The sequence below is a fragment of the Pelophylax lessonae genome (assembly GCF_965119305.1).
Source record: "Pelophylax lessonae genome assembly, chromosome: 2".
NCBI classification, from domain to species: domain Eukaryota; kingdom Metazoa; phylum Chordata; class Amphibia; order Anura; family Ranidae; genus Pelophylax; species Pelophylax lessonae.
Window position 1 is genome coordinate 428,490,401 of NC_138769.1, and position 27,915 is coordinate 428,518,315.

Genomic DNA, 27,915 nt, shown 5'->3' on the forward strand with positions numbered 1-27,915 from the left:
CACCCGTGATCGCTCTAAATGGAGACAGAACAGCGGTCTGATGATGTAAACAAGGCAGACCGCTGTTCTGTCAGTAATGAACACAGGGATCCTGTGTTCCTCCTATTTAGGAACACAGGTCTCTGTATTCATTCAGTGAGTAAATCCCCCCCCCCCACAGTTAGAAAGCACCACCTAGGCTCACATTTAACCCTTTGATTGTCCCTGGTGTAAACCCCTTCCCTGCCAGTGTCATTAGTGCAGTAACAGTGCATATTTTTAGCGCTGATTACTGTAATAATATCACTGGTCCCCACAAAAGTGTCAGTTAGGTGTCTGATCTGTCCGCCGCAATGTCGCAGTCCCACTAAAAAATCACTGATCGCTAGTAAAAAAATAAATAAATTAATTAAAATGACATAAATCTTTCACCTAGTTTGAAGACACGATAACTTTTGCGCAAACCAATCAATATACACTTATTAGGATTTTATTTACCAAAAATATGTAGCAGAATACATATTGGCCTAAATTGATGACAAAATTACATTTTTAAAAAATGTTTTTATTGGGAATGTTTTATAGCAGAAAGTAAAAATATATATATATGTTTTTTCAGAATTGTCTCTTTTATTGCAAAAAATGGCCTGGTCATTAGAGGGTAAGTGGTTAAAGTGGTTTTAAAGGCTCAAGTTTTTTTACCTTCATGCATTCTATGCATGAAGGTAAAAAACCTTCTGTGTGTGGGGGGGCTATCCATCCTCATTGGCTCCCGCTGCTGTCGTTCACAGCCAGTGAACCAATGAGAAGAGAGGGCGTGGGGCTGAGCCGTGGCTCTGTGTCTGAACAGACATGCATAGCAGTGGCTTGGGAACGAGGAGAGTGGAGCCAGGAATTCCGGCGGGGGACCCGAGAAGAGAAGGATCGAGGCTGCGGTGTGCAAAATCAGGGAAGTATAACATGTTTGTTTTTTGTTTTTTTAAATTTGACTTTAATATCGCTTTAACCACTGCTGGAGCGGAAGGATTTACCCCTTAATGACCAGGCCATTTTTTGCAATACTGCACTATGTTAATTTAACTGACAATTGCGTGGTCCTGTGACACTGTAAACAAAAAAAATGTATGTCAATTTTTTTCACAAATAGAGCTTTCTTTTGGTGGTATTTGATCACCTGTGCGATTTTTATTTTTTGCACTATAAACAAACAAAGAGCGGCAATTCTGAAAAAAAAAAGAACAATATTTTATACTTTCTGTTATATAAAATTCCCAATAAAATAAAATTAAAAATCAAATTTTTTTTCATCATTTTAGGCCAATTTGTTTTCTGCCACATATTTTTGGTAAAAAAAATCCCAATAAGTGTATATTGATTGGTTTGCGCAAAAGTTATTGCGTCTACAAACTAGGGGAAAGATTTATGTCATTTTTTTTTTTTACCTGTAATGGCGGCGATCAATGATTTTTAGTGGGACTGCGACATTGCAGACAGATCGGACACCTAACTGACATTTTTGACACTTTTGGGGGGACCAGTGACATTACTACAGTACTACATTACTACAGTAATCAGTGCTAAAAATATGGACTGTTACTGTACTAATGACACTGGCAGGGAAGGGGTTAACACCAGGGGCAATCAAAGGTTTATATGTATCCCTAGGGGGTGCTTTCTAACTGCGGGGGGATGGGCTTTCTGCATGAATACAGAGACCTGTGTTCCTAAATAAGAGGAACACAGGATCCCTGTGCTCATAACTGACAGAACAGCGGTCTGCCGTGTTTACAACGACAGACCGCCGTTCTGTCTCCACGGTGAGCAATCGCGCGTGCCCAGAGGCAATCGTGGCCGCCTTCCTCTGTGGCAAATGGGTACAGTTACGTCATTTCACGGGACAGAGCCGACCTGCCGCAGTAAAACTGCGGCTGACGGTCGTTGAGAGGTTAATGGATCAGTAGCAGATATCTCCTGTCAGGAGCTCTATGCCCCCTTAGTAGAAATAACAAAGTCCCAAATCATATGCAGGAGCACTGTGCCCCCTTGGTAGAAATAGCACAGTCCCAACTGTTTTCAGGAGTGCTATGTTCCCTTGGTGGAAAACAGTGAGGTCTCAAATATTTGTAGGAGCTCTGTGTCCCCTCAGTAGAAAATAGCAAGGTATCAACTGTTTGTAGGCGCTCTGTGTCCCCATTAGTAGATTACCTGCCCACCTGGTTGTCTTGAGAAATGTCCCAGAGCAAGGGATTTAGGTTAGCTGTGACACTTTCCCATAAAAGCATGCTAGATATTGCATCTGGCAGCCTTCTCCCTTAGCCTTCTCCCTGGCCTTAGGGGTGATCAGATAAAGGTATTCACACTGTACCTTGAATGCTGCTGTTTGCATAGACTGCTGTTCAGGCCTCCTGCTGGACAGATCCTTGCTGCTGGGCAGGGTGTCTCCTGGATGAGATGGTAGGTTAGTGGAGATCCCTCTGCAACTTCCTTTCTCCTCAGCTTCAGCCTGGGGACAGAGCCCACCAGCCCTGGGATCATCTCACAAGCCTCATGACTCCAGCCTCAACACTCCATCTTCCACCTGACAACAACCCTGCTGGCCAGGCTCTTCAATTTTTATGAGCCTATTCAAACACCTTGCCAGGCCTCCTACCCAAGGATAGATCAGATTTTCAAAAATATGCAGATCACTGCCCCCTCACATCTGCCCACTAGCTTCTGGAACTTTCTGGTAGTTTCTAGAACCAGGAGGAGCCTGACCTGTAGAGCCCTCCAACCTGACCTTCATCTGAACCCACAGCAATTACCCAGACTCACTTAAACTACTTTAAGTCAGCTAAATTTTCCAATCAACTTGGTACACTAGAGGATGCTACATATCCCCCCCTACCAAAAAAAAAAGGGGAGCCCTGTCCTCGTGGGCCAAAAAAGAAATATTGGTCCCAAGAGCAAGGGCATCCCATTAAAAAAAAAAAAAACCACAGGAGGGGAAAAGGGCAAAAACCTGGACAGGAATATGTACAAGATGTACATTGCACTTGCATAATAATAAATAGCAGTAGAAAAATATAGAGGAATAATAATTTTGACCTTTAATATATACAGTGAATTTACAATCCTAGCTGACAGGTCCCTGTTACTAGCTGACTTAATAGGAAAATCAAAAGACACAATCACATACAGCAAATAACTTCATTAGAAGTGCTGCCTCCACAGAGAGGACCCTTCCCTGAATCAATATCCCCTGGAGGAACTAGAGTTTATTTTGAAGATGATGGACCACCCAGTGGTCAGGAGTAACCAGGCGGTCGTCTTCAGAGCCCTGAGAAATAGGAAGACAAACTTAACCAATTTAACTGAACTATCTATACCAAATGGATCTTACCTATCAAGAGGTTATAATCCTGCTGGAAGAACAGAAACCATAATATATATATATATATATATATATATATATATATATATATATACAGTGCCTTGCGAAAGTATTTGGCCCCATTGAACTTTTCGACCTGTTGCCACATTTTAGGCTTCAAACATGAAGATATAAAACTGTAATTTTTTGTGAAGAATCAACAACAAGTGGGACACAATCATGAAGTGGAACGAAATTTATTGGATATTTCAAACTTTTTTAACAAATAAAAAACTGAAAAATTGGGCGTGCAAAATTATTCAGCCCCCGTAAGTTAATACTTTTTAGCGCTACGTTTTGCTGCAATTACAGCTGTAAGTCGCTTGGGGTATGTCTCTATCAGTTTTGCACATCGAGAGACTGAAATTTTTGCCCATTCCTCCTTGCAAAACAGCTCGAGCTCAGTGAGGTTGGATGGAGAGCGTTTGTGAACAGCAGTTTTCAGTTCTTTCCACAGATTCTCGATTGGATTCAGGTCTGGACTTTGACTTGGCCATTCTAACACCTGGATATGTTTATTTGTGAACCATTCCATTGTAGATTTTGCTTTATGTTTTGGATCATTGTCTTGTTGGAAGACAAATCTCCATCCTAGTCTCAGGTCTTTTGCAGACTCCATCAGGTTTTCTTCCAGAATGGTCCTGTATTTGGCTCCATCCATCTTCCCATCAATTTTAACCATCTTCCCTGTCCCTGCTGAAGAAAAGCAGGCCCAAACCATGATGCTGCCACCACCATGTTTGACAGTGGGGATGGTGTGTTCAGGGTGATGAGCTGTGTTGCTTTTACGCCAAACATAACGTTTTGCATTGTTGCCAAAAAGTTTGATTTTGGTTTCATCTGACCAGAGCACCTTCTTCCACATGTTTGGTGTGTCTCCCAGGTGGCTTGTGGCAAACTTTAAACAACACTTTTTATGGATATCTTTTAAGAAATGGCTTTCTTCTTGCCACTCTTCCATAAAGGCCAGATTTGTGCAGTATACGACTGATTGTTGTCCTATGGACAGAGTCTCCCACCTCAGCTGTAGATCCCTGCAGTTCATCCAGAGTGATCATGGGCCTCTTGGCTGCATCTCTGATCAGTCTTCTCCTTGTATGAGCTGAAAGTTTAGAGGGACGGCCAGGTCTTCGTATATTTGCAGTGGTCTGATACTTCTTCCATTTCAATATTATCGTTTGCACAGTGCTCCTTGGGATGTTTAAAGCTTGGGAAATCTTTTTGTATCCAAATCCGGCTTTAAACTTCTCCACAACAGTATCTCAGACCTACCTGGTGTGTTCCTTGTTCTTCATGATGCTCTCTGCGCTTTAAACTGACCTCTGAGACTATCACAGTGCAGGTGCATTTATACGGAGACTTGATTACACACAGGTGGATTCTATTTATCATCATTAGTCATTTAGGTCAACATTGGATCATTCAGAGATCCTCACTGAACTTCTGGAGAGAGTTTGCTGCACTGAAAGTAAAGGGGCTGAATAATTTTGTGCCCAATATCCAATAAATTTTGTTCCACTTCATGATTGTGTCCCACTTGTTGATTCTTCACAAACAATTACAGTTGTATATCTTTATGTTTGAAGCCTGAAATGTGGCAAAAGGTCGCAAAGTTCAAGGGGGCTGAATACTTTCGCAAGGCACTGTATATATGTATATATATATATATAGTTTGAAAAGTCCATCTGAATTGAGAATTTTAATGAAGTTGGGGAAGGTTTTTACACAACATGAAGCAATCCAGACCCATCCTCAGTGTCTCTCTTCTGCAAACAGTAACCACAGAAACAACGGCAGAAGGGGTAAGGGATGACATATCGGCCTAGTCTGGGTAAGGGTGAAGGGTGGCATAAGCAGAGGATCCCCATCTGCAGCAACAGCCAGGATGCCTCCTTAAATTTTGGTCAGGCTGGATTCATGTGTTGGGTTTGGCAACCGAGTAACTACTCTGTAAGGTGGCAATTGAGTAACTGTGATTTGGCCATCTGGCCTTGACAATCACCTGGTCCCTGTAAATAGCCTGCCCCAGGCTCCATTCTTGTTTAACGTCCTGAAATCGGGCCCAAGCATTTTGGTTGTGAGGCCTCCTTTGTGGCTTGGGGACACGCAGAAAGTCACACATAAGCTCCTCTTCCCACTGATTGCACTGATGTTCATAAAGTCCATGGGGACATAGGTGTAGTCTAACCCCCATTCCAAGGTGGTCCTCTTGTGTACCTCATACTGCAACAGGGAGAACCTTGGAAGCTCCCTCAGCCTGCCTTGTTTAGGGAGAACACATGCCTGTTGGGACCTAATGATCCAATTCTTGTAGGTGGTGTTCCAGGTCTGAGTCCTTGCCCAAGTGCCCAATGGTCATGATTAGACCCGATGTTGGGCATCGGCCTCATCCAGCTAAAATTCCTCTGTGAAGGATAGCAGCTGCTCCACCACCACTGCCCACTCAGCATATTCAGGGGAGGCAGATCTTTACAACTGTTCTGCTTCCAGTTCCATAACTTTATGAGCGTCCCACAAGTCTCACTCTTCATCTGACTTACTTACTGGCCAGGGACCACTCATCCAACTCTGACTCTGGGGGCTCAAACTTGGCCAGCAGTCTGGGTGACCCCTAATATATCTCACTCCCGCTGTCACTCCCCACTGACAATGCGTAGTCATCACAATCTGGCTCTTTCCGAGTGGGTGTGACGGGGTAGACTTTAGCAGTAGGCCTCTCTGATGGGATGGCTTGGTCTTTTGAGACAGCGCCGTCCAGCACTGCAGGATGTAGGTCATTCGTTCCTGGGCTATGGATTGTGCTGGACCTCCTGCCCCTTCTGCAGGTGTAATGAAGGATGCCTAGCTGACTGATGGGTTGTGGTATTGTAGCATCTTTCTTGCTGGCTCCCCAGAGGCTTGGAATGCATTGCAATACTGCCCATGCATTTGAGGACCTAGAAGTAATGGCAGACGCAGGCCAGAGCTTTTCTGGACACGTGCACATTGCCCCTCAGAGACTCAACTAAACATTACACGTGTCCTGGAAATTTTAGAAGGTCAACAGCTCAGAGCACCTCAGGAGTCTGACCACTGTCATTTGGGGCTAAGATCTTGGATCGAAAAGGGGAAACCTACTGAGCTCTGCAAAGCTGTTTCCCCTTATAACTTCTCAGAGAGGGGCTTTCCTGCTCAATGGCCACCAGGTCAGTAAAAAACAATAAACATTGTGCTGTCTTATGGTAGGAAACACAATCCAAACAAAGGAATGAGTGGGTGGGTGGGGTTTTTTAACTGATTGTTCTAAATGTGTTTCCTGTCAGGGCAGAGCCAATTATCTCTCAGTTTTGCTGTCCTGAAAGATGATTAGGGAAGCTTTTTTTCATTTTGCATACGGTAAAAGAGGGTTATAATCCCTGTCAGGTTTTTTTGCCATCTACATCTCATTGGGAAGATTTCTCTTTATTTTGTGTCCCATAGTCACAACAGGAAGTGAGAGCAAATTCCCCAAATTGAAGGGAAATCTTGGTAGTAGAGATGGGCCGAACTCTCAAACATCGCAAAAGTTCGGAGCAGAATAACAAACCCCATTGAAGTCCATGGGACCTGAACTGGAAAAATCACAATTGCTCATTTTTGGGGCTTAGATGCACGTTTTTGGGCATACAAAGGGTATTGGGGTCTGGGTACTGCCCTGAGAACATGTATCAATGACAAAAAATGTGTAAAACCATCATTTTTAAATGAGCAATGATTTACTAATGCTTAAAGTGAAACAATAAAAATGAAACATTCCTTTACATATAGTGCCTGGGGGGTCCCCTTAGTCTTCCTGTAAAGCGGTGTATAGAACCTGCTGCAGCAAAACTGACATTTATTAAAAAAAAAATTATATTTTTCCTGCAAGCTTGGAGCCAACTTGGCAATATGCTGTGGCTGGAGGAACATGACTGACACTTAGTTGTTTATCTGTGTTCTTCCCTCTCGGTAGGTTCCTACCATCCTCAACCTCAGAACCAACATCAGAGTCAAGTAATGCCTATGCATCGTCAAGGAGCAAGTGGTTGATGCTGTGTTCAAATAACTTAGCTGACTCCTCCATGCATGATGCTGGGGCTATGGCAGAAATAGCTGTGGACAAGGAGGCAGATTTACCCGCTCTGGCAGCTGTGGTGGACTGCGCACTAGTCTCTGCTTGGTTGATAGAGGATTAAGATGGTTTTGTAAGCCAGGCCACTATCTCCTCCACATGCAGTGGCTGGATAGCACAGGCAACATCACTAAATGGAGAAAATGGTGCCCTGCCTGAGGACAGACCACGTCCACCTTTGCCTGTGGACACAAACTCTGCTGGCTCCCTCACAGTGCCATGGGAACATCTACCTCTCCTTGTTGGCCTCCCAGACATGATGGGGGTGGGGGGGCTTATTACAGAGATGTAATAGAGACGGGGAAATGTGTACTTGGATGCACTTTATTCAATGGAAAGTGGGGTTTGATGCACTTTAACTTAAGTACTCACTAAACAGATACACTCCACTGACACACTACAATATGCTGCAGTAGACCTGTACTGATACACTTCAATATACTGCAGTAAGAGTGCATGAATGCACTTCAATATACTGTCGTAAAAGTGCAATAATGCACTTCAATATACTGCAATAAACGTGCATTAACGCACTTCAATATATTGCAGTACACGTGGACTAACACACTTCAATATACTGCAGTAAAAGTGCACTAACTATACTGCGCAGTGCATTGTGGGGTGCTCAGTGGGCCAAACAAATGACCAAACATCTCGACAATTCGGGTGTTTGCTCTACGGGCAAAAATGTAATGTTCGACCCCAACTCATGCTCAGGCCGAACCGTTTACCCAACACTATTTGGTGGTCATCAGGCTCTTCAGAACTAGTGTCCCCATTGGAAGATTTTCCCACCTATTTTTGTTCCCTTGAACACACAAAACTTGGGAATTTTCTTTCACATGGTCAGCAGGACAAGTAGAGACAAGTAGAGAGGGTAAATCTCCCTAAGGCCCCTTCACATGAGCCGTACTCCACTTAACACTGGTTTGCTCAGCAGGGGATCTGTCCGCTGATCCTCCACTGAGCAGAGCAGGCAGATGACAGGTACTAAATGTGTCCACTCAGATTATGTAGAGCTGACGCTGACACAACCCACTCGGTTGTAAAAGGACCTGCTGGACCCCTTCTGTTTGTTTTTGCTGGATCGGATTAGAGGTAGGTAGGTCTAAACGGACACAAATCTGTTTACATCCAGCGCTACATAGAGGAGAATGGAGGGTCTGATCAGGTCCACCTGAAAAACACACAGGTGGGCCCCATCTGACCTCTTGTTTGAAGCGGGACTAATAGGGGCACAGACAGCAAAGAAAAAAAAAACAGGTGTTCTAATCCCTCTCTACTTTATCTAAAACTAAAAAAAGCTTTGACTTTACGTATACTTTAACATTCCTCTCATGACAAGTTTCCTTTTGGTAATCCTAAAGCAGGCATGTCCAACCTGCGGCCCGAGGGCCGCATGCGGCCCAGAACTGCAGCCAATGCGGCCCACTGCCCCCTGACAATTTTTTTTTTCTGGGGAGGAAAAAAGTCAAGTCAGGGGCAAGGCCACAGCGGCTTCCAACCAACTGTAGGCAGAGGCTGCAACTGCATTGGATGGGCACGCACTGGTGAGGCTGCACTGGATGGGCATGCACTGGCGAGGCTGCATTAGAAGGGCACTGATCAGGCTGCATTGGATGGGCATGCACTGGTGAGGCTGCATTGGATGGGCACTGATCAGGCTGCATAGAACGGGCACTCAACAGGCTGCATTGGATGGGCACGCATTGGATGGGCACTGTTTAGGCTGCATTGGATGGGCACGCACTAGGCTGCAAGCGCCGTACGATCTCCCGGCTGCGGGAGACTTAGGATGTCTGCAGTCAGTGACAGAGCCGCTGCTTCCTGTATAGTTCCGGCTCTGACATGAAATGCACTCCACCTGTGACAGGAGCCATACAGAAAGCAGCGGCTCTGCTCTCTACTGCAGCCGCTGCTACCTCCAGCAGTACCCGCCAGCAGTAACCGCCAGCATTACCCACCAGCAGTCTGCAAAATAAGTAGAAAAGGTATGTGCATTAGCGTGTGTAATTGATGTGTTTTTTAATAACTAGTTGTGTTTTGTAAATAATATGTCATGTCCTTGTTCATACGTGTACATTTTCTGGCTGCCTAAGTCATAGGTGCTAGGGGTGTAACTATTCCCCAGCACATAACTGTAAATATCCCAGCATGTGCAGTGTTTCTGACTCCTACCACCATGACTTCAAATCAATGAAGTGGTCATGGTGGTTAGAGTGTTACTTTAATATCTTTCAGAAGTAAACCCCCGTATACTGGTTAAATTTCATTGGTCATCCTCTAGTTGTGTTAAATTAGTGCAGGGGGGTGGCGGAGGCGGCGCGGGAAGGGCACAGTGGCGTTTTATTACTTATACCTTAACTATAGTATATATTTTATATGCAGCCCAAGAAAATTTCTCTACACTCAATGTGGCCCAGAGAAGCCGAAAGGTTGGACACCCATGTCCTAAAGCATTGTTAATATGGCCCTTGAACTGTATTGAGGGCATCTCTAGGTTCCTATCAACATCTTCAATTTTTTAACAGTGTCCCTTTAAGACCCAGAGAATTTGGATCTGTCCCCTCAACATCACTGTTGACCCATAAATGTGAATGACTGCCTCCCCAAAGGGAAGGTGGGAGGATGGGTTGTGGCAAGCTCCTAGCAGTTGTTGGGGGATCCTGGTATACTGGAAATAATGTCAAGGTGTGCCTAAGTCTGGAAATAATGTCAAGGTGTGCCTAAGTCTGGAAATAATGTCAAGGTGTGCCTAAGTTGTGAGTGTGACTACTTTCCCTTTTTTTTTTTTAATTTAGCACACTTTAGGGTAGATTTTAAAAGGTACACTGGCTATATTTTGTAGCCATTATGTTCAAGTAATCAGACGCTGACTCACCTGAACATTTGCAGGTAACTCTGTGGATAATGATGTAATTCAGGAATTCTGGCAAAGATGATTCATTAATTGTGAGTTGTTGCAATGAGTCATTTTTGCTGGACAGCTTGGTCTGCAATATATACGGGGAAAAATATAAATAAAGGCATGCTAAATAAAAAAGAATTCATCTGTTCGAAAACTCCCGTTAAAGCAAGGCCCGAAGCGAAAAAAAAAAAAAAAAAAAATAGCGCAGGGCAGACATGACCATGTGAAGAGGGGAGACAGGGCAGGTGTGAGTTAAATTAAATTGTTTTGAGTTTGGGGGTATTCAGGGATTGGTGTATCAGGTTTGGGAGGGGTTGAGGTACAGTTAGGAGGGGTGGCCCCTCAGATTGGAGGTCAGTGGAAGTTCAACGGACGAAGGAAGAAGAAGCTTGGTCACCCACCTTTTTCACTGCAGAGCATCTCACCTCAGCTTCCCTGGTCTGTGATGGCGGATTTGGACGTTTTGCTGGAGCAAATTAAGGCCGCTGCCGCGGTGAAGGGGACTGAGTGGCTCCGGTCCCAGGTCTCCACGTTGATGGGGGTTCAGGACTCTGCACAGGATTCGGAGGGGCTTGCGGTCCCGCGGGCTCGGCGGTCACGGCCGCCGGAGCGTTTTTCACCGGACCCTTCCCCTCGAGCTCAGCGTCATCCTAGGAGCCCCGACAGGGACCCTTCAGGGCCGCCGGCTAAGCGTACTCCTGCTGCGGCCGTGCGCGCCTCTGGGAGGAATCCTCTGCATGGACGGAGCTCTGGGGGTAGTGGGGGGAGGCGGCCTTCGGTCTCTCCCCGTCCCTCTCGCCGGGGTGCTACTGGACTGGCGGGCTCCCCTACTGGCGATGCTCCGGTCGGAGGGGTGCCTCGGCGTGGGAGCGGCTTCATGGCGGCCGGTGGCAGCAGTGATCGGCGGGACTCGGAGTCGGCCTCGGCTGGGCGCAGAGAGATGACGCGGCGGGGCAAGTCACGTGGCCGGGTCATCGGAAGTTCGGCTGGTTCACAGAGGTCTCCGTCGGGCGGAGCTGGAGTACGGGGGCGTGGACGCCTGTCGCTCGGCTCTGCAGATGGCGGGAGTGCGACACCTGGTGGACGGATGTTGGCGGTGCCCGGGGACGATCGTTCGGAAGGCGAGGTGTCCGGATCGGATGTGGAAGAGGATGTCGGTGGTCGGTCGGCGACGAGGGAGGCTGGATCGGCGGCTGGGGGCGCCCCCCCTGGGCAGACAGGTGAGGTCACAATTCCTTCTCTGGCTTTGTCTGATTTGCGGGGCTTGTTTGATGTGGGGGGTGGGAGTGCTGGAGGGGCTCGGGGGGTGGGGGTGTCCCGGCCGGTGGGGGCGGGGACCCCGGAAGGGGGTGATGATGGGGGTTTGAGGGGCTTCCTCCTGGGTCTACGGGACCTCTTGGGGCGTTTGCCCCCGGGGGACGGGGGCCGCTTGTCTCCAGCGGCGGCTTGGGTGCCTCCGGCGGGGGGCTCGGGCACGGAGCCGGGGGGGGCCCCGGGGCTGGCGGGGCCGTCTTCCACGGGGCTAGTTGCGGGGGGGGCTGGGGCCCCTCCCCAGGTTGTTGGTGCGCCGGCAGTGGTGGCAGTGACGGCCGGGGCGGCGGGGGACAAGACCGGGACGGCGAAGGAGGGGAAGGCGGACGCTGTTCGCCTGGACGATTCAGCGAAAGGTGAGGTATATGTTTGTTTTGAGGGCCCATTGGGGGCACATTTGAAGCAGGAAGTCCGGGAGAAGATCTGGAAGGGTGAGTACGTGGAAATCTTCACGCTGTTGCCCCTCGAGAAGTTTCACCTGGACAGGGTTAAACCGGAGGAGCGCAAGAAGGAGGACGAGGAGGCGCGACGCTATCGGCTTATCCCTCGGACCTTCGCCAATTGGCTGCAGGCCTTTGCCATTCTGGCGGGCGTCATAGGGGAAAAGGCGCCGGAAAACTGCTCGGCCCTGTTCTGCTACATGGACGCTGTAGGGGAAGCCTATCGGGTTTACGGGGGGTCGGCCTGGCTGCGGTACGACGAACAGTTCCGGCAGCGGAAGGCGGTTAGGCCGTCCTTGCGGTGGGACCACAAGGACATCAGCCTGTGGATGCGGCTCATGTCGTCTGCGAAGGCTCCGAATCAGTTTTTTCCAGGGGGGGCCGGTGGTTCTGCGACCCCGGGACAGCCGGCCGCAAAGAGGAGGGGTTTCTGCTGGCAATTTAATGAGGGTTCCTGTAAGTTCGGTGGCACATGTCGCTTCAAACATGAATGCTCCGGTTGCGGAGGTTCCCATTCCTTGGCTCGGTGTTTTAAGTCCGGAAAAGGGCGGTCCGGAGAGCCTTCGCACAAAGGGGACGACGCCGGTGAGGGTGGAAAGGCTGCGGCCTTTTCTAGATAGGTACCCCGATAGGGCGGCTGCCCGACTTCTGGGGGAGGGTTTTGCGGTGGGTTTTCGTATCCCTTGCTCTTTGGCCTCGGTGCCGCCGGTGGCGAGGAATTTGCGTTCGGCATTGCGCCACCCTTTGGTGGTGTCGGATAAGTTGCACAAGGAAGTGGCTCTCGGTCGCATGGCGGGCCCGTTCTCGGAGGTGCCGGTGCGTGACTTGGTGGTTTCGCCGTTGGGGGTGGTTCCCAAGAAAGAACCCAACAAATTTCGCCTCATTCACCACCTCTCCTTCCCAAAGGGTGGGTCTGTGAATGACGCCATCGACCCGGATGCCTGTACGGTGTCTTACATTTCCTTTGACGCCGCGGTGGCCTGGGTGCGACATTATGGGCGGGGGGCCTTGATGGCCAAATCGGACATTGAGGCGGCGTTCAGGTTGCTCCCGGTTCACCCGGACAGTTTTCGATTGCTGGGCTGCCGGTGGCAAGGGGCGTATTATGTGGATCGCTGCCTTCCTATGGGCTGTTCCATATCGTGCGCGCTGTTTGAGACCTTCAGTTCCTTTGTGGAGTGGGTGGTTCGGGAGGTTTCCGGTGTGAATTCGGTGATCCACTATTTGGACGACTTTCTGTGTGTGGGCCCGCCCTCTTCCAACGGGTGCGCGATCCTGCTTGCCACGTTGCAGCATGTGGCCGGGAGCTTCGGCATTCCGTTGGCCCCCGACAAGACGGAAGGCCCGACCACGGTGCTCAGCTTCCTGGGCATTGTCGTGGATTCGGAGGCCATGGAGTGTCGCCTACCGGAGGATAAATTGGGGGCTTTGAGAGCTGAAATTGAAGGGGTGCTGGGTTTGCGCAAGATTCAGTTGCGCAGCTTGCAGTCGTTGCTGGGTAAATTGAATTTTGCCTGCCGCATTATGCCCATGGGCCGGGTTTTCTGCCGACGGCTGTCGGCGGCGACTTCGGGGGTGAAGTTGCCCACTCACTTCGTCAGGCTCAACAGGGAACACAGGGATGACTTGCGTCTGTGGCACGGTTTTTTGGCCACATACAATGGCAGATCCTTGTGGATGGCCGGGCCGATCAGCAACTTTGATTTGGAACTGTTTACCGATGCTGCTGGTTCGGCGGGGTACGGGGCTTTTCACCGGGGGGCGTGGAGCGCCGCCCCTTGGCCGGGGGCATGGCAGGTAGCGGGGCTGGTCAGCAACTTGGTGTTGCTGGAACTGTTCCCGGTGGTGGTGGCCCTGGAGATTTGGGGGGCGGAGTTCAGGAACCTGAAGGTTCGCCTCCATTGCGACAATCTCGGGGTGGTTCAGGTGATCAACCGCGCGTCGGCTTCGTCTCAGCCGGTGGTGCGCCTCCTCAGGTATTTGGTGTTGCGGTGTCTACGGTTGAATGTTTTCCTGTACGCTGTGCACATTCCGGGGGTTAAGAATGATATTGCTGACGCGCTGTCTCGTTTTCAGTGGGACAGGTTCCGGGAGTTGGCACCGGCAGCGGAGCAACGCGGAGTCACGTGTCCGGAGTGGCTATGGGGGATTGCCTTGGGGTCCTCGCTGGATGGATCAGGAAGTCGGTGAGCGAGTCCACGTGGTCGGCTTATTGCAAGGTATGGTTGGAGTGGCTGGAGGTGTTGCGGGTGGCATCGGTGGATCCTCTGGGTCCGGAGGTCAGGTGGGTGTTGCTTTCTTTTGTCTCTGATCATTTTGAGAGGGGCGCGTCGGCTTCCGCTGTGGCTCGCAAGTTGTCCGGCTTGGCCTTTCTGTTTAAATTTCTGGGTTGTCAGGATTACACGAAGGACTTCGTGGTGAGACAAGCGTTACGGGGCTATTCCAGGGCTTATCGGAGGAGGGACACTAGGCGCCCGGTGTCCTTCGCTCTTTTGCAGGACGTCTGCCGGCAATTGGGGGAGCACTGCGCCTCGAGTTACGAGGTGGTGTTGTTTAAGGCGGCCTTTTCTCTCGCTTTTTTCGGGGCTTTCCGGATTGGGGAATTGGTCAGCTCCTCCCGGACGGTGCCGGGGGGCCTATTGGGTCAGGATGTCTCTGTCGGTCGGGAGGGGGTTACTATCCTCCTTCGACGGTCCAAAACGGACCAGAGTGGCAAGGGGGTCCGTGTCCGGTTGTTCGCGGTGCCGTCTTCACCGCTGTGCCCGGTAGGGGCGGTTCGGGATTACTGGGCAATCCGCCCTTCGCGGCCCGGTTCATTTTTAATGCATGCGGACGGGTCGTCGTTATCTCGTTTTCAATTTGTATCGGTGTTCAGAAGGTGTGTGGGCTCTTTGGGTTTGGATGCCAGTAGGTTTGCATCTCATTCCTTTCGGATCGGGGCGGCCACTGAGGCTGCACGCTGGGGATTGAACGACGATGCGGTCAAACGCATTGGACGCTGGGAGTCTAGGAGGTTCTTGTTGTACGTTCGTCCACAGCTGTTGGTGTAGGGTATGTACGGGGGGTGGTTTTGTTGTTGGGGGGGTGTGGGCCCGGCTGGTTATCTGATTATTGGTTGGTTTTCTTTTCCTTTTGTCCCCTTTTCTTGTAGGTTTGGAACCCTGCCTTGTTTGGATCGTGGGACACTCGTATGTTTTCTGGGGGGCCCGGAGAGCTGATGTGCGTCCTAATGGTAGACAACTTGGTTTTTCTCGGCACGAGGCTTGTGTCAGGTGGCTGGGGGTGCCGGGGCTTACTTGGGGCAGGGTCCTTCCCGAAGTGCATCGTTTCGCCCGGTTGGACAGGCAGCCAGATGTTTTGGTGCTGCATGCCGGGGGCAACGATTTGGGGGCCAGGTCCGCGCGGGCCTTGATCAAGGACATAAAGTTGGATTTCCTTCGGCTGCGCACGGCTTTTCCGGCGCTGCTTGTAGTTTGGTCGGATATGGTGGCCCGCACGTCCTGGCGCATGGCCAGGTCGGTCGCGCGCCTTAATAAGGCTCGGATTAAGTTGAACAAGGAAGTGGGGCGCTTTGTGTGTCGGAATGGGGGGTTGGTGGTTCGCCACCTGGAGTTGGAAGTGGACACATGGCGGTATCTGCGGGATGATGGAGTCCACCTCAATGCGGTGGGTATAGATTTATGGGCCCTGGGATTACAGGATGGGATCCAGCGAGCCTTGAGGGTTTGGAGGGGCACGCAAGGGTAAGGTGTCACCCTTGGGTGCTGGTGGCGTTTTGTTGGTCTTTGCTGGCGGGGGAGGTGAACAGTTTAGGATAAGGGTATGGTTGGGACTCATCGTTGGTATGGGTCCCTATGGTGCATTCCATTTAATGTCAGTTTAAATGGAATTCAAAATGGTGGCACTGCGGGGAGTGGTTTGTCTCCGAGCCGGTGACGCGGCTGGAGGCCTATCAGGGCACAGGTCCCGCAGTGCAGGATTTGGAATTATTTGGAGGAGCCTCAAAGACCAACAGGCCTAATGACTGATTGTTTTATGTTTGTAAGGAATGTTTTTTCTCCTTATGTTAATTTTAAGGTAAAAAGGGTTAATAAAATGGCTGCTGTGGCCAATTAACTCCAAGCACGGTGTGGTCTCAATTATTTAGGTAAAGGGAAAGGTTTATGGCATGGGGGTGGAGCCTTTGGCTTTAAGCAGCCTAAGAGTTTGGGGGTGACATCTATTCTACATTGGTCAAGCAAGGCCCGAAGCGAAAAAAAAAAAAAAAAAAAATAGCGCAGGGCAGACATGACCATGTGAAGAGGGGAGACAGGGCAGGTGTGAGTTAAATTAAATTGTTTTGAGTTTGGGGGTATTCAGGGATTGGTGTATCAGGTTTGGGAGGGGTTGAGGTACAGTTAGGAGGGGTGGCCCCTCAGATTGGAGGTCAGTGGAAGTTCAACGGACGAAGGAAGAAGAAGCTTCCCACCCACCCTCCCTAATTTCTGGGACTGTTCTGGTTGATTTTGATTCATGTCTTTTGTGCTTTCTGTCCTTTCTGGGGGAATTTTATATTGTCATGGCAGCTGGGCGTTTTGTTGGTCTTTGCTGGCGGGGGAGGTGAACAGTTTAGGATAAGGGTATGGTTGGGACTCATCGTTGGTATGGGTCCCTATGGTGCATTCCATTTAATGTCAGTTTAAATGGAATTCAAAATGGTGGCACTGCGGGGAGTGGTTTGTCTCCGAGCCGGTGACGCGGCTGGAGGCCTATCAGGGCACAGGTCCCGCAGTGCAGGATTTGGAATTATTTGGAGGAGCCTCAAAGACCAACAGGCCTAATGACTGATTGTTTTATGTTTGTAAGGAATGTTTTTTCTCCTTATGTTAATTTTAAGGTAAAAAGGGTTAATAAAATGGCTGCTGTGGCCAATTAACTCCAAGCACGGTGTGGTCTCAATTATTTAGGTAAAGGGAAAGGTTTATGGCATGGGGGTGGAGCCTTTGGCTTTAAGCAGCCTAAGAGTTTGGGGGTGACATCTATTCTACATTGGTCATGCATTAACTGTATACAGTTGCAAGAACACACATTTTGCATAATTTGTTTTTTAAACCCTCTACAATTAACTTGTATCCATCACAAATTTTTACAGCCCAACTCCAGGATCAATATAACCCCTTCCTAAATACCAGTTTTCACATACTATGGTTATGAGATCATTCATTGCTGAGTCCTTTTCCTCTCCATTTACTTCCTGAATGGATCCTACTTCAAGGTATCCACATGACTGCCAGCATGACAAAGAAAATTCAAATTGGCTGGCCACTTGGATTGTCCACCTTTCCTGAGAAAGAAGAAAGTCATTGATACTTATTATTCTGGAAATACTAGTTTCCTGGCTGTCACGTTTACCCTCTTTATTCAATACTTTATGTCAGGGAATTAGCCAGACAACTAACACCTTTAGAAGCGACTTGGCAATGTGTCTTATTGTTGTATGTACATTGTGTTTTACAATATGCCCTGTTTCAGCACCAGATCTTACCTGTGTGCAAGGCCACTGGTGTTCAGCCAATCAGAAGCTGCTGTCGCTGCAGCGAATCAGATCCTGGGTGCTTTTTCAAAAGGCCAGGGAGTGTGCCACTTGGAGTTCAAGTAACAAGTCAAAATGCTAGCTGCCAAGCCACCCTGTGTCTCCAGAGATCATCTTGTGCACCCCTGTGGCTTCCTACATCCTTGTAGAGTGAGCCCCTGTGTTTCCCTAGGAGATCCCAAAGTATCTTCCCAAAGATACCTCACTTGGTTGCCATGTGATCTCAACACTCCAGTGCTCCAACAGACTCTCGCGCATGTGTTCCTGTGATCCCAGTACACCCAGAGACTCTCACTTCTGTGTTTTCAGTAACCCAGTCCACCCAGAGACTCTCATTCCTGTGATCCAAGTGCACACAAAGACTCAAACTACTGTGCTCCTCCATTACCCGGTTATTTCTACTGTACTCCTTACTCTTGTGTACCAGTGTTTTCTGCTTGGTTCTTGCCTATTTAAATGAGCCAGAGGGCATCAACCTGGGAGCCATCCTACAGGAAAGCCCATCACCCTTTGCCGGGTGCCCTGGTGAATGCTAGGTGGCTCATTTGATGTTGCCTTATGTCACATCAGCTCCTGCTGTGTCTCCATGTCTCAGGATCTATGAATCGAGGATGGGCAGGTGACTGAAAGGTCTGCCCCCTTCATTCATAGATGTGGTTTGATTCATAGAAGCTATAGTATGACTTCTATGAATGGAAAAGAGTGGGTATAGTCAGGAAATCGTGATGAGAACCCATGACAGCCCCAGTTCTATTAACCCCCACCCAGTGCACTGGAAGATTACAGCAGTGGGAGTGGGATGCAAAGAGGAGAATTCACTTAACAGAAAAGGCATCAGCACAAGGTACACATCCAGATTGTTATTTCAGGTGTGCTAATTTGTTGTTTTTTGGCAGCACGTAGGCTTTAATCTCAGCCAAATGGCTGCTAGTTCACATTGTATTATAGATGTTTCAAACCTCTTTAGCAACATTAGAAACTGAGAAGTAGCCCTTCATTACCTAGGCAATGAAAATAGGAGAAGTAGTCAGGACATCCTAAATTAGGTTGATATATTTACCGTGTACAGTATGTGTGTATATATATTTATTATGTACAAGGCCATTGTTTACTTCAGCGTCAGAGATGGTCACTTTTAATTTACTACAATAACTGCTAAATGACAGAAACAAAAAGTGTAACTATTCTAGGCAAAGGTGCACTAAAACTCATATGCCCCCCCCCCCCCTTCAATACTGCCTATAGGATACAAAGCCTACACTGATTAAAGCTAGCCATGCACTAACTGCTGTGAGAATGCAGTGGCCCACCAAAATGGATTTGTTCATTGGTCTGGATGAAGGAATCGGTTCAGTTTCTTTAATTCAGCCTGCAGACTGACCAAAAAAAACAAAATAAATATATATACAATTTGTGCACGATCAGCTTAAGACATCTGGCTGTTCTCGCTGATGGGCCTGCCTGTGGCATTCCAATCTTCTGATAAGAGGTGTCTTAATTTGGCCATTGTCTCCCCAGCCCCGGGCAAATCACAGCAGTGGAATGTCTGAGATACAATGGTCAGTTTTGATGGTGAATGATGGCTATGGGTTTTAGAAAAAAGCAAAAGTAACCCTTAAAAAGCCATTTATAATATTGTATAATGCGTGCCAGGATTTTCTAGACAATAAGGTCCACATGCTGTTGGCCTAGGCTCACCTCTGAACCTCTTTGCATTGCCTTTTGTAAAGCTGGACATATACTGTGCTAGTGTGCGATTATTTCCTGCAAGCATGGGTTGCAGGAAAGAAATTTGCATGATTCTCCCATAAACACAGACAGTGTTGACAGGGAAATAAGCAACTGTCTTATCCCAATGGGGGAAGCCATCCCCACCAGGAGCTATATTGGCCGCTAACGACAATCACAAGGAAATCCAGCAGGCTGGCTGTACTCAAGTTGATCGATCGATCAACTTAGTACATTCAGCCTACCCATTAACAGTTCGAATCTCAACTGGTACCTGCTGAACCAGCTGAAATTTGAACAGTGTATGGCTGGCCTAAGAATGTTAAATGCAACAATGAAATTATATAAAGCGTTTAATGCAGCAATTGATCATACAAGTACTCCTTAAAATGGAAGTCTCCATATGAGGGCTAAAAATGAAATTCTTTGCATCTCTGATATCAAACTGACCACTATCAGCAGGATAGAGGCAAAGAGGGTAACAAATGCATTGTTTTCCAGGAACCAGATCTTGGGGTGATTCTGAAAAACCAGCTCCATCTTTCAACTTAATTAAAATAGAAGCTCCTTAAAAACTTCAACTGGGGTATAAAGGAATACACATTATCTGCCTTGGTGTTAAAGAAAACCTGTCATGGGAAAGATTTGTGGGCTGCCATTGTCCACTTCCTGAAAATGCTTTGACAATATTACCTTAAGTGGAATTTTTCAAAATTTGAGAAGTCAGCTTCTTTAATTTTCAAAGTTTAAAGCTGGATACACACTATACAACTTTTGTTGGTAGATTTCCTTTCAACTATGTAGTGCAAGGGCCTGCCTGATTGCATACAAATTGAAAGGGTTTAGATTGGACCTCATATTATATGATTTTGGTAAATCTAAAAGGAAAAAAGATCTACAGAAAATTGTATAGTGCAGGGATCCTCAAACTATGGCCCTCCAGCTGTTGAACTACACATCCCATGAGGCATTGTAAAACTCTTACATTCATAGACATGACTAGGCATGATGGGAATTGTAGTTCATGAACGACTGGAGGGCCATAGTTTAAAGACCCGCTAATAATTGAAGGCAGTTGGCTGCCATGCAGAAATCATCTATATCCTGGCTACTCGTTTTAATAAAATTTCCCCCCTTTGAGTCACTAAATAAAAACATGTATGTGTATGACAACCATGTACTGCATATAGAGGTGGAAGACTGAGTCATGGGCTACGTGTTCAGGGTTTGTGACTCCCCTGTTAAAAAAAAAAAAAAAATGCAGGTTGCCTGGTTTTAACACATGTAGGCTTTAAATATTTGATAGATATTCCTTTTTACACACACACACACACATTATATATATATAATAATTCCTATGAGAGATTGATCTCAGACATGACTCAGATTAACATTCATGCCTTCAGACAAGACGAATCTCTAACCTAGAAATGAAGGGTTAATGAAAGCCATACAATGCTTGTAGCTTTTACAGCAACTGCAAGTAAACATCTGTAATGATTACTTTTACTAGCTCTAGGTTATGCAGTGTTGTAAAGGAACAATATGCAACAGATTAGTATTGCGCAACTTTTCAGGCGATATCAGCTAGAGGCATTTTCATAAGCAGCCATAACAAAAGGCTGGAAACGCCTTGCACAGGAAGGTTCTCACATAAGACTACAAGCACTTCACCCAAAAGGCACTATCAAAATGCATACACTATACAGCACATTTGGTAAAAAGTGTCAAAAAGGCACACTTCTTTACCATTACTTTAGAATGCAGGCAAGAAAGGATTTCAAATAAAGCTGCAAAACCCCCAAACATTTGTTAAGATTGTCAGCTACAAGTTGAGAAAGTGAAAACCGACAGAACCAGTAAAATTAAATTGTCTGCTTGCAGTGCAGTCCTAGCCCCAGAAGTGATGCGACATCTGCTGTATGTGGCCTTTCAATACTTCAGGCCACACAAGTCTCTCTGCCCCCGCAGTCACATAGCTGAATCTGTGCAGGATGTGTAATCTTGATAATTGCAGCTTTCATCTTTTATCTACTGCTGCCTGGCCATGCCCTGAAAGCAGACTAAAGATTAGTCATGGTGTACCTTCTCGGTTTAGGATGTTGCAATATTTACAGTTGTGTTGTTAAAGCAAAACCTAAACTAATGGAGAAACACTGAGCCCTAAAAAAACAGATACCCACATTAAATAATAAAATTTAACCTTTTTTTGTAAAAACATTAAAGGATCACATGGCAGGTTATTTAAAACGTCCCTTTTGCTTTTATAGATTAGTTACCACAGTAGGAGGGCATCAGAGGACTCGTTACCACAGTAGGGGGGCATCAGAGGGCTAAATTCTCTACATTTAATTCATTAGGATGCAAACCCACTACTGTTGCAACTAAGGGTTAAACTCATCTTTGTTCAGGATTTGGCTCCTGCCCCTCCTTTTTCTTCCTCCCCTCATAACAATGGCCTCCACGTGACAGGACACTGCTTGCAGACAGATCCACACATTTCCAAGGAATGAAAAAAAAAAAAAAAAAAAAAAAAAAAGTCTTTGAGTTCCAATTTCTACCCCCAACCCTTTTATAAAAAAAAAAAAAAAAAAAAAAAAAAAAAAAAAAAAAAAAAAAATCGATCTGCTGCAGCCCCAGATGTACACATTTATGTATTGTTTTAGCTGGTGCATAAAACTCACAACCCCCCTTGCTTAGATGTACAAAGCAGTTACGATTTGTGTTGGTTATATACCATTATATACAATTATATATTCTATTAAGTTGCTTTGAGAATTACAGCCAATGGCAAAAATTATACATGCAGTAATAAAACTTTCAAATGCAACCTCAACTCAAAACGATATTGTGCACTTCAGTGATTGTATTCTACAGGTATACTAATTTCATGCAGGGGTGGGGGGGTTTCAAGCCAGGAGGCATGCCACACCCAGCTGAAAAGCCCATACTACTATTACTAAATGTAGCATTACAAGAAAAAATAAATAAAAATTTAAATACAAGCAGTACCGTCATTGTCCCCGTGGTCAGCGAAGCACCAGTAATTTTTGGCAGTAAAAAAATAAAAATAAAATCCCCACAGTAAGCTGAGCTCCCATTGTGCTAACCAGAATTTTCTTCCAGTGCCATGACTTGTCAGGCAACAATAGAAAAATACAAGAACCAGAGAATGTTTTAAACTTTTTATTTGCATATTGAAAAAAATTGTGCATTCCAATAATTCAAATCATTTTTTGAACAAATAAAATGGCACTCGATTTGACTGCATTTTACAGCTCGCCGGACCTTGGTGCAGCTTTCCCTTCAAAATCACCACGTGTTCATTTGTGTAGCTCCATTCACGGTCTCCTTGTTATCATGCACGGTCTTTCATGCCACCAGAACCAAAGCCAGCCAGACAGGCAGATGGAAAGGCAACGCCTTCGTTCAGTGTTCAGTAGTTCTTTTAAATTTTAACATTTTTTTTTTTTTTTTTTAAATCTTTTCTGTTTGGTGGAACGGGGCAGCATAGTTAACGATTTCCAACCGCTTTGTATCTTAGTTATTTCTTACAAAGTTAAACAGCTAAAAGAAGAAAAAATAAGAAGGCAATGCTTGTGGAATGTACAGTGCATATTGGGAAAGGGGAGGGGTGGTGGGCTTCATTAGGAATCAGTCGATTCTTGTTTCTCTTGTTCAATTGCTGAAAGGTTAAAAAAAAGAAAACAAAAATTACAAATTTGGTGGAAACAAAAATACACAAAAAAGCCAAAAGAAAAAAAAAAAAAAAAAAAAATTATAAAAAAAAAACCCCCAAAGAAAAAAAAAAAAAATGAAAAAAGGCAAAGATCAGGATTTCATTGTCATAAAAGCCATTCATCTGTTGATCATGAGGATGTTAAATATATTCTTAATACTTACTTTCTTTAGAAGGAAGGGGATTTTTCTCTTGCGTCTCCGTCTTCTTCAGCTTGGTCTTATCGAATTTCTCAATCTCAGCCAGATCTGGTTTGTCAGACATTTTGTAGGTTGATCTGCACAAAAGAAAAAAAAAAAAAAAAAAAAAAAAGAAAATTAGAGCGCCACCATCCTTGCATTGCAAAAAAGTGTCACTTCATAAGAGTACCTGCCACGCCCTCACCTCACTCATATAATCGCCCCCATTTAGCCCAGCAGTTCTGATTTTAGCATTTGCAGCTCATTAGTTAAATTAGCTACACAGTACAATACACAATTTTAAAGCAAACTGATAAAAATAAACTTAAAATAGCTGGCATCTTTCCTGCGTGAGCAGGCTGCCTTTCTTTAGGCGCACAGGGAGCTGCTAATCAATAAGCTGGAAGCATGCCAGCAGCCATGGGCACACAGCATATGTTAATGAGGGTGCAGCATGGCGGGGCAGCAGTCCTTTGCTGGCAGATGAAGTCATGCATTCTTCTTTTCTTACAAAGAGCTGCAGCTCCAGCCCAAGGAACCTTAACCACCGCCCAAGTCTGCTCCTGCCCCCGCTCTTTCAAGGATCCCTTTTACAAAAAGAACCCCCATTTCTCACATCAAACCCCAATTTAAAACATCAAACCATGCTAGCATAAGCAGAAAGAACCTCTGATTTTATGATCACAGTTCAAGACAAGTCAACATAGCACAAATGCATATCCCTCCTACAGAAACAATTTTTTTATTTTTTTTTCCCCATTAAAGATGGCAATCACCAATGCGCAGCATTTGCCAAAATCTAAGTCCTAGCTAATGAGAACAGTACAGATAACGGGGGGGACATGGAAATTTACATGCAAATACAGATTTGAATCCTCCAGCACAAGGACAAAGGGAGCTCACAGCTGCTAAGCAAATACCATCTGATTAGTGCCAGGCTGCTGGCATAAACAGGCAATAAACTGATTTACAGCTAGCAACAAAAGAACACATTATAATGGCAAAATCCAAATCAGTAGGGAGCGACTTACCAAGCTATGTAACGCACACACAAGAAATAGATGCAATCCTCCAAGATGCAGCCTTGAGTGTGAAAGGGATGAGCTGTCCCTGCTTTTATATAACCTCCCCTATGCAAAGCAGCCGCTGACATCACCACTCACTGTTAACACTTCACTTCCCCATAGTCTCTCCCCACTGCCTTACAGGCTCCAACAAGAAAATATTTTACATTCTTATTTTTTGGTGCGTAATTATTGCATCCGCTGATTATATTTTTAAATGTTTTTATAAACCGACAGCAGCTGATGCCGATATGTAGGGGAATTCTAGTGATCTTTAGTCTGATTGTCAATATTTAACTAGAAGTAGATTATCCCTTGTACTGCATTTCCTTTATTCTATTTTGTTTATTTTATTTTATTTTGCTCATGCTGATGAATAATACATACGTCAGTCTAGGTCCCTGAACATATACGTGTGTGGACGGACAAAAATCATTATTTTATTCGTTAGCATAATTATTTTAAAAAATGTTGCATTCATCCTGCAGTTACAGAAAAGGGAAGTAGACATTCCACTTCTTGTTCCTCTCTTGCACATATTGCCTGCAGTTTGGGACATTCTGTTGAAAAGGCTTTTTAGGACCCCCCCCCCTTCCCCTGTCTGTATCTGGCAGGGATTACTGATGGATCCCACATGTGGTTCTTTGGAAAACTGAATTGAGCCTGGCTTACATTTTGCTGGGCAGATCGCTCCAGCATCGACTGGGTTAATCGATGCAATGCTATATGAAGATGTGCGGTAAAGAAGTACAGGAAATGAGTTTCCTGTTCTCATATTAGCAAGGCTGCACATGCAGACTTGTACATTAATCTCTAATTAATAGATTTTTTTGCAAACGTATGAGTTCATATCTGCCAAGTATGGAAAAATCCACCATGGCATTATGGAACATTATGGAACATAGGAAAGCAGTTTCCTTTAGAATGAACATTTAGTAGGCCTACAGGCTAAGGTGACATTCATCTGCTCGTACAGGCGTGGTCTCTGAGTAGGATGATAGCAATGTCTGGCTAGCGGTTAACGTCTCATAGTGGGAACTGGGTAGTTTTCATTTACTAAATTATTTTCCAAGTAAGGTAATGCAGATTTGAATAGATCATTTGCCACCTTCCTCTTGAATACTTCCTCTGCACACCAACCCACAGTGAAAAGAACAAGGTTCCCTTTAATGCTGATGACACTATGGATGAGTCCATCTCTGTAGAATAGGGGAACTAAGTCATGACTGCGTATTATGCCATGTTACTTTGTGAAATCATGCTAGCAGGCCCTTGACAAGACCCCATGAAATGACTGTGCGTAGGATTTACTGACAATAGGCTCGTTATCATTTATAGAAACATTGGCTATGCGTAGGCAGGCTGTCGCTGCTAAGGTTCACAAGTACAACGTTATTTCTTGCATATTGCTTTTGAACAGATGTGTACCAGAGTGGTACTATGATGTAGCAACAGGGGTTACATCATTCACAGCAGGGGGAACCAAGGGCTCACCCTAGGACGCCAGCATATCTAGAAAATCTTGGCTCAGATCTTTATATGTATCCCGTTTCAGTGTCCAAGCTGCAGATCTTAGCATCAGAATTTTAGATTTTACTTTGACTTATTATTTTCTTTCTTTAACAACTTCCATTAAAAAATCATCTACATGAAGCTTGTATGTTCATGTTTCAGCCCTCGTTCACACTGAACACGGCTTTGAAATCATGCAACTTCATCTGAAATCGCACAATTTCAATGCTTCCTCTTGAAAGACATCTGCGTGGTTTCATGCACAGATGTCTATTGAAGTCGCACCAAAAATCGGTAAAAGTATTGCAGGAACTACTTTTGCAAATCAGTGCGGCTTTGCACCGATTGGAATGGTGTCATAGCCAGAAATAGGCTGTGACTTGTCATCCGATTTGGCCCGTCAAATTTTATGACAAATCGTTTCAGTGGGAATGAGGGCTTTGGGTAGGTTTCCTCGAGGTACTGGAAATTCCTCCCACAAGTAAAAACCATACTGGTAGGTTAACTGCCTACTTCCCAAATAGGCAATTTTGGGCTCTTAAGCTGGCTACACATTATACAATTTTCTTGTACAACTTTCCTTTAGATTTTCCAAAACCATATAATATGAGGTCAAGGCTAAACACTTTCAATTTGTATGCAATCAGGCAGGCCCTTGCACTTCATAGCTGAAGGTAAATCTAAAGGAAAATGACCACAAAAATTGTATAATGTGTGGCCAGCTTTACACACTGGCTGAGGCCAATCAGCATAACGCCAGGGCCGAAATGGTCTACAGGGAAATTTCTCAGTAGGCTGACACGGCAGCCTGCCCTGGGGCTGCTTTGAGGGGAGCAGTGCCCATAAAAAATATGGCTGCGGTTGGGCCCTGGCCAACATTTCAACTACACATGCGCCACTCGGGAAAGGCCGTACACGCTCGGCCATTCTCAGGCAGGGCGGGCACATGCGCAGTGACGTAATGGCGGGCGACGCCATTTTTAAATGTAAATCAGCAGTTGTGTTCAGTCCGGCGGTGGCACGCGCCTTATCACAGCCCAGTGGCGCATGCCTTATCACAGCCGGTAAGACCCCTCTGCAGCCCCTGACCTCTCCTGTACCATGTCTGCAGCCCCTGCATCTCCTGTACCATGCCCGCAGCCCCTGCAACTCCTGTACCATGCCTGCGGCCCCTGCATCTTCAGTACCATGCCTGCAGCCCCTCCATCTCTTGTACTATGCCCGCAGCCCATGCATCTCCTGTACCATGTCGGCAGCCCCTGCATCTCCTGTACAATGCCTGCAAACCCCTGCATCTCCTGTACAATGCCTGCAGGCCCTGCATCTCCTGTACAATGCCCGCAGACCCAGCATCTCTTGTACCATGTCCCCAGCCCCTGCATCTCCTGTACCATGCCCGCAGCCCCTGCATCTTCTGTACCATGTCCACAGCCCCTGCATCTCCTGTACCATGTCAGCAGCCCCTGCAACTCCTGTACCATGCACGCAGTCCCTGAATCTCCTGTTTAATGCCCGCAGCCCCTGCATCTCCTGTACCATGCTAACAGCCTCTGTATCTCCTGTATCATGCCCCAAGCCCCTGCATCTCCTGTACCATGCCTGCAGTGCCTGCATCTCCTGTACCATGCCAGCAGCGCCTGCATCTCCTGTACCATGTCCGCAGCCTCTGCCTCCTCCTGTACCATGTCCGCAGCCTGCTGCCACCTCCTGTACCATGTTCGCAGCCCCTGCATCTCCTGTACCATGTCCGCAGCCTCTGCCTCCTCCTGTACCATGCCACAGCCCCTGCATCTCTTGTATTATGCCCACAGCGCCTGCATCTCCTGTACCATGCCCTTAGCCCCTGCATCTCCTGTACCATAAATATAGAAAAGAAAGCCTTGGACACCTTTAAAATGTTTATTAAAATACCAAAAACATGAAAAGCAAAAATCGCATAGAA

The 27,915-nt window shown here is 46.5% G+C and overlaps 1 protein-coding gene and 1 pseudogene across 2 annotated transcripts in view; both read right to left on the reverse strand.

Annotated features, from left to right (window-relative positions):
- LOC309546698 (large ribosomal subunit protein uL6-like) overlaps positions 1–20,019 on the reverse strand; it is a 154,955-nt pseudogene extending 134,936 nt beyond the window's left edge. Inside the window, exons 1-3 of the transcript in view lie at positions 19,930–20,019; positions 17,362–17,502; positions 10,402–10,513 (exon numbers count right to left, since the gene is read on the reverse strand). The product of the transcript in view is annotated as a large ribosomal subunit protein uL6-like (transcript). The remainder of the gene's footprint in view (positions 1–10,401; positions 10,514–17,361; positions 17,503–19,929) is intronic.
- A 2,633-nt stretch (positions 20,020–22,652) lies between these two features.
- On the reverse strand, positions 22,653–24,581 carry TMSB4X (thymosin beta 4 X-linked). Its single transcript, XM_082246778.1, has 3 exons — positions 24,429–24,581; positions 23,383–23,495; positions 22,653–23,164 (listed from the first exon to the last, which is right to left on the reverse strand). The coding sequence occupies exons 2-3, from the start codon at positions 23,480–23,482 to the stop codon at positions 23,127–23,129; spliced, it is 138 nt and encodes a 45-aa protein (XP_082102904.1). The 5' UTR covers positions 23,483–23,495; positions 24,429–24,581; the 3' UTR covers positions 22,653–23,126.
- Between the last annotated feature and the right edge of the window lie 3,334 nt (positions 24,582–27,915).

Excerpts from the sequence above, each read along its gene's own strand:
- TMSB4X (XM_082246778.1), bottom strand. The coding sequence starts at position 23,482 with ATGTCTGACAAACCAGATCTGGCTGAGATTGAGAAATTCGATAAGACC. Across the intron at positions 23,165-23,382 it reads TCCCCTTCCTTCTAAAGAAA|CAATTGAACAAGAGAAACAA; the intron begins GTAAGTATTAAG and ends TTAACCTTTCAG.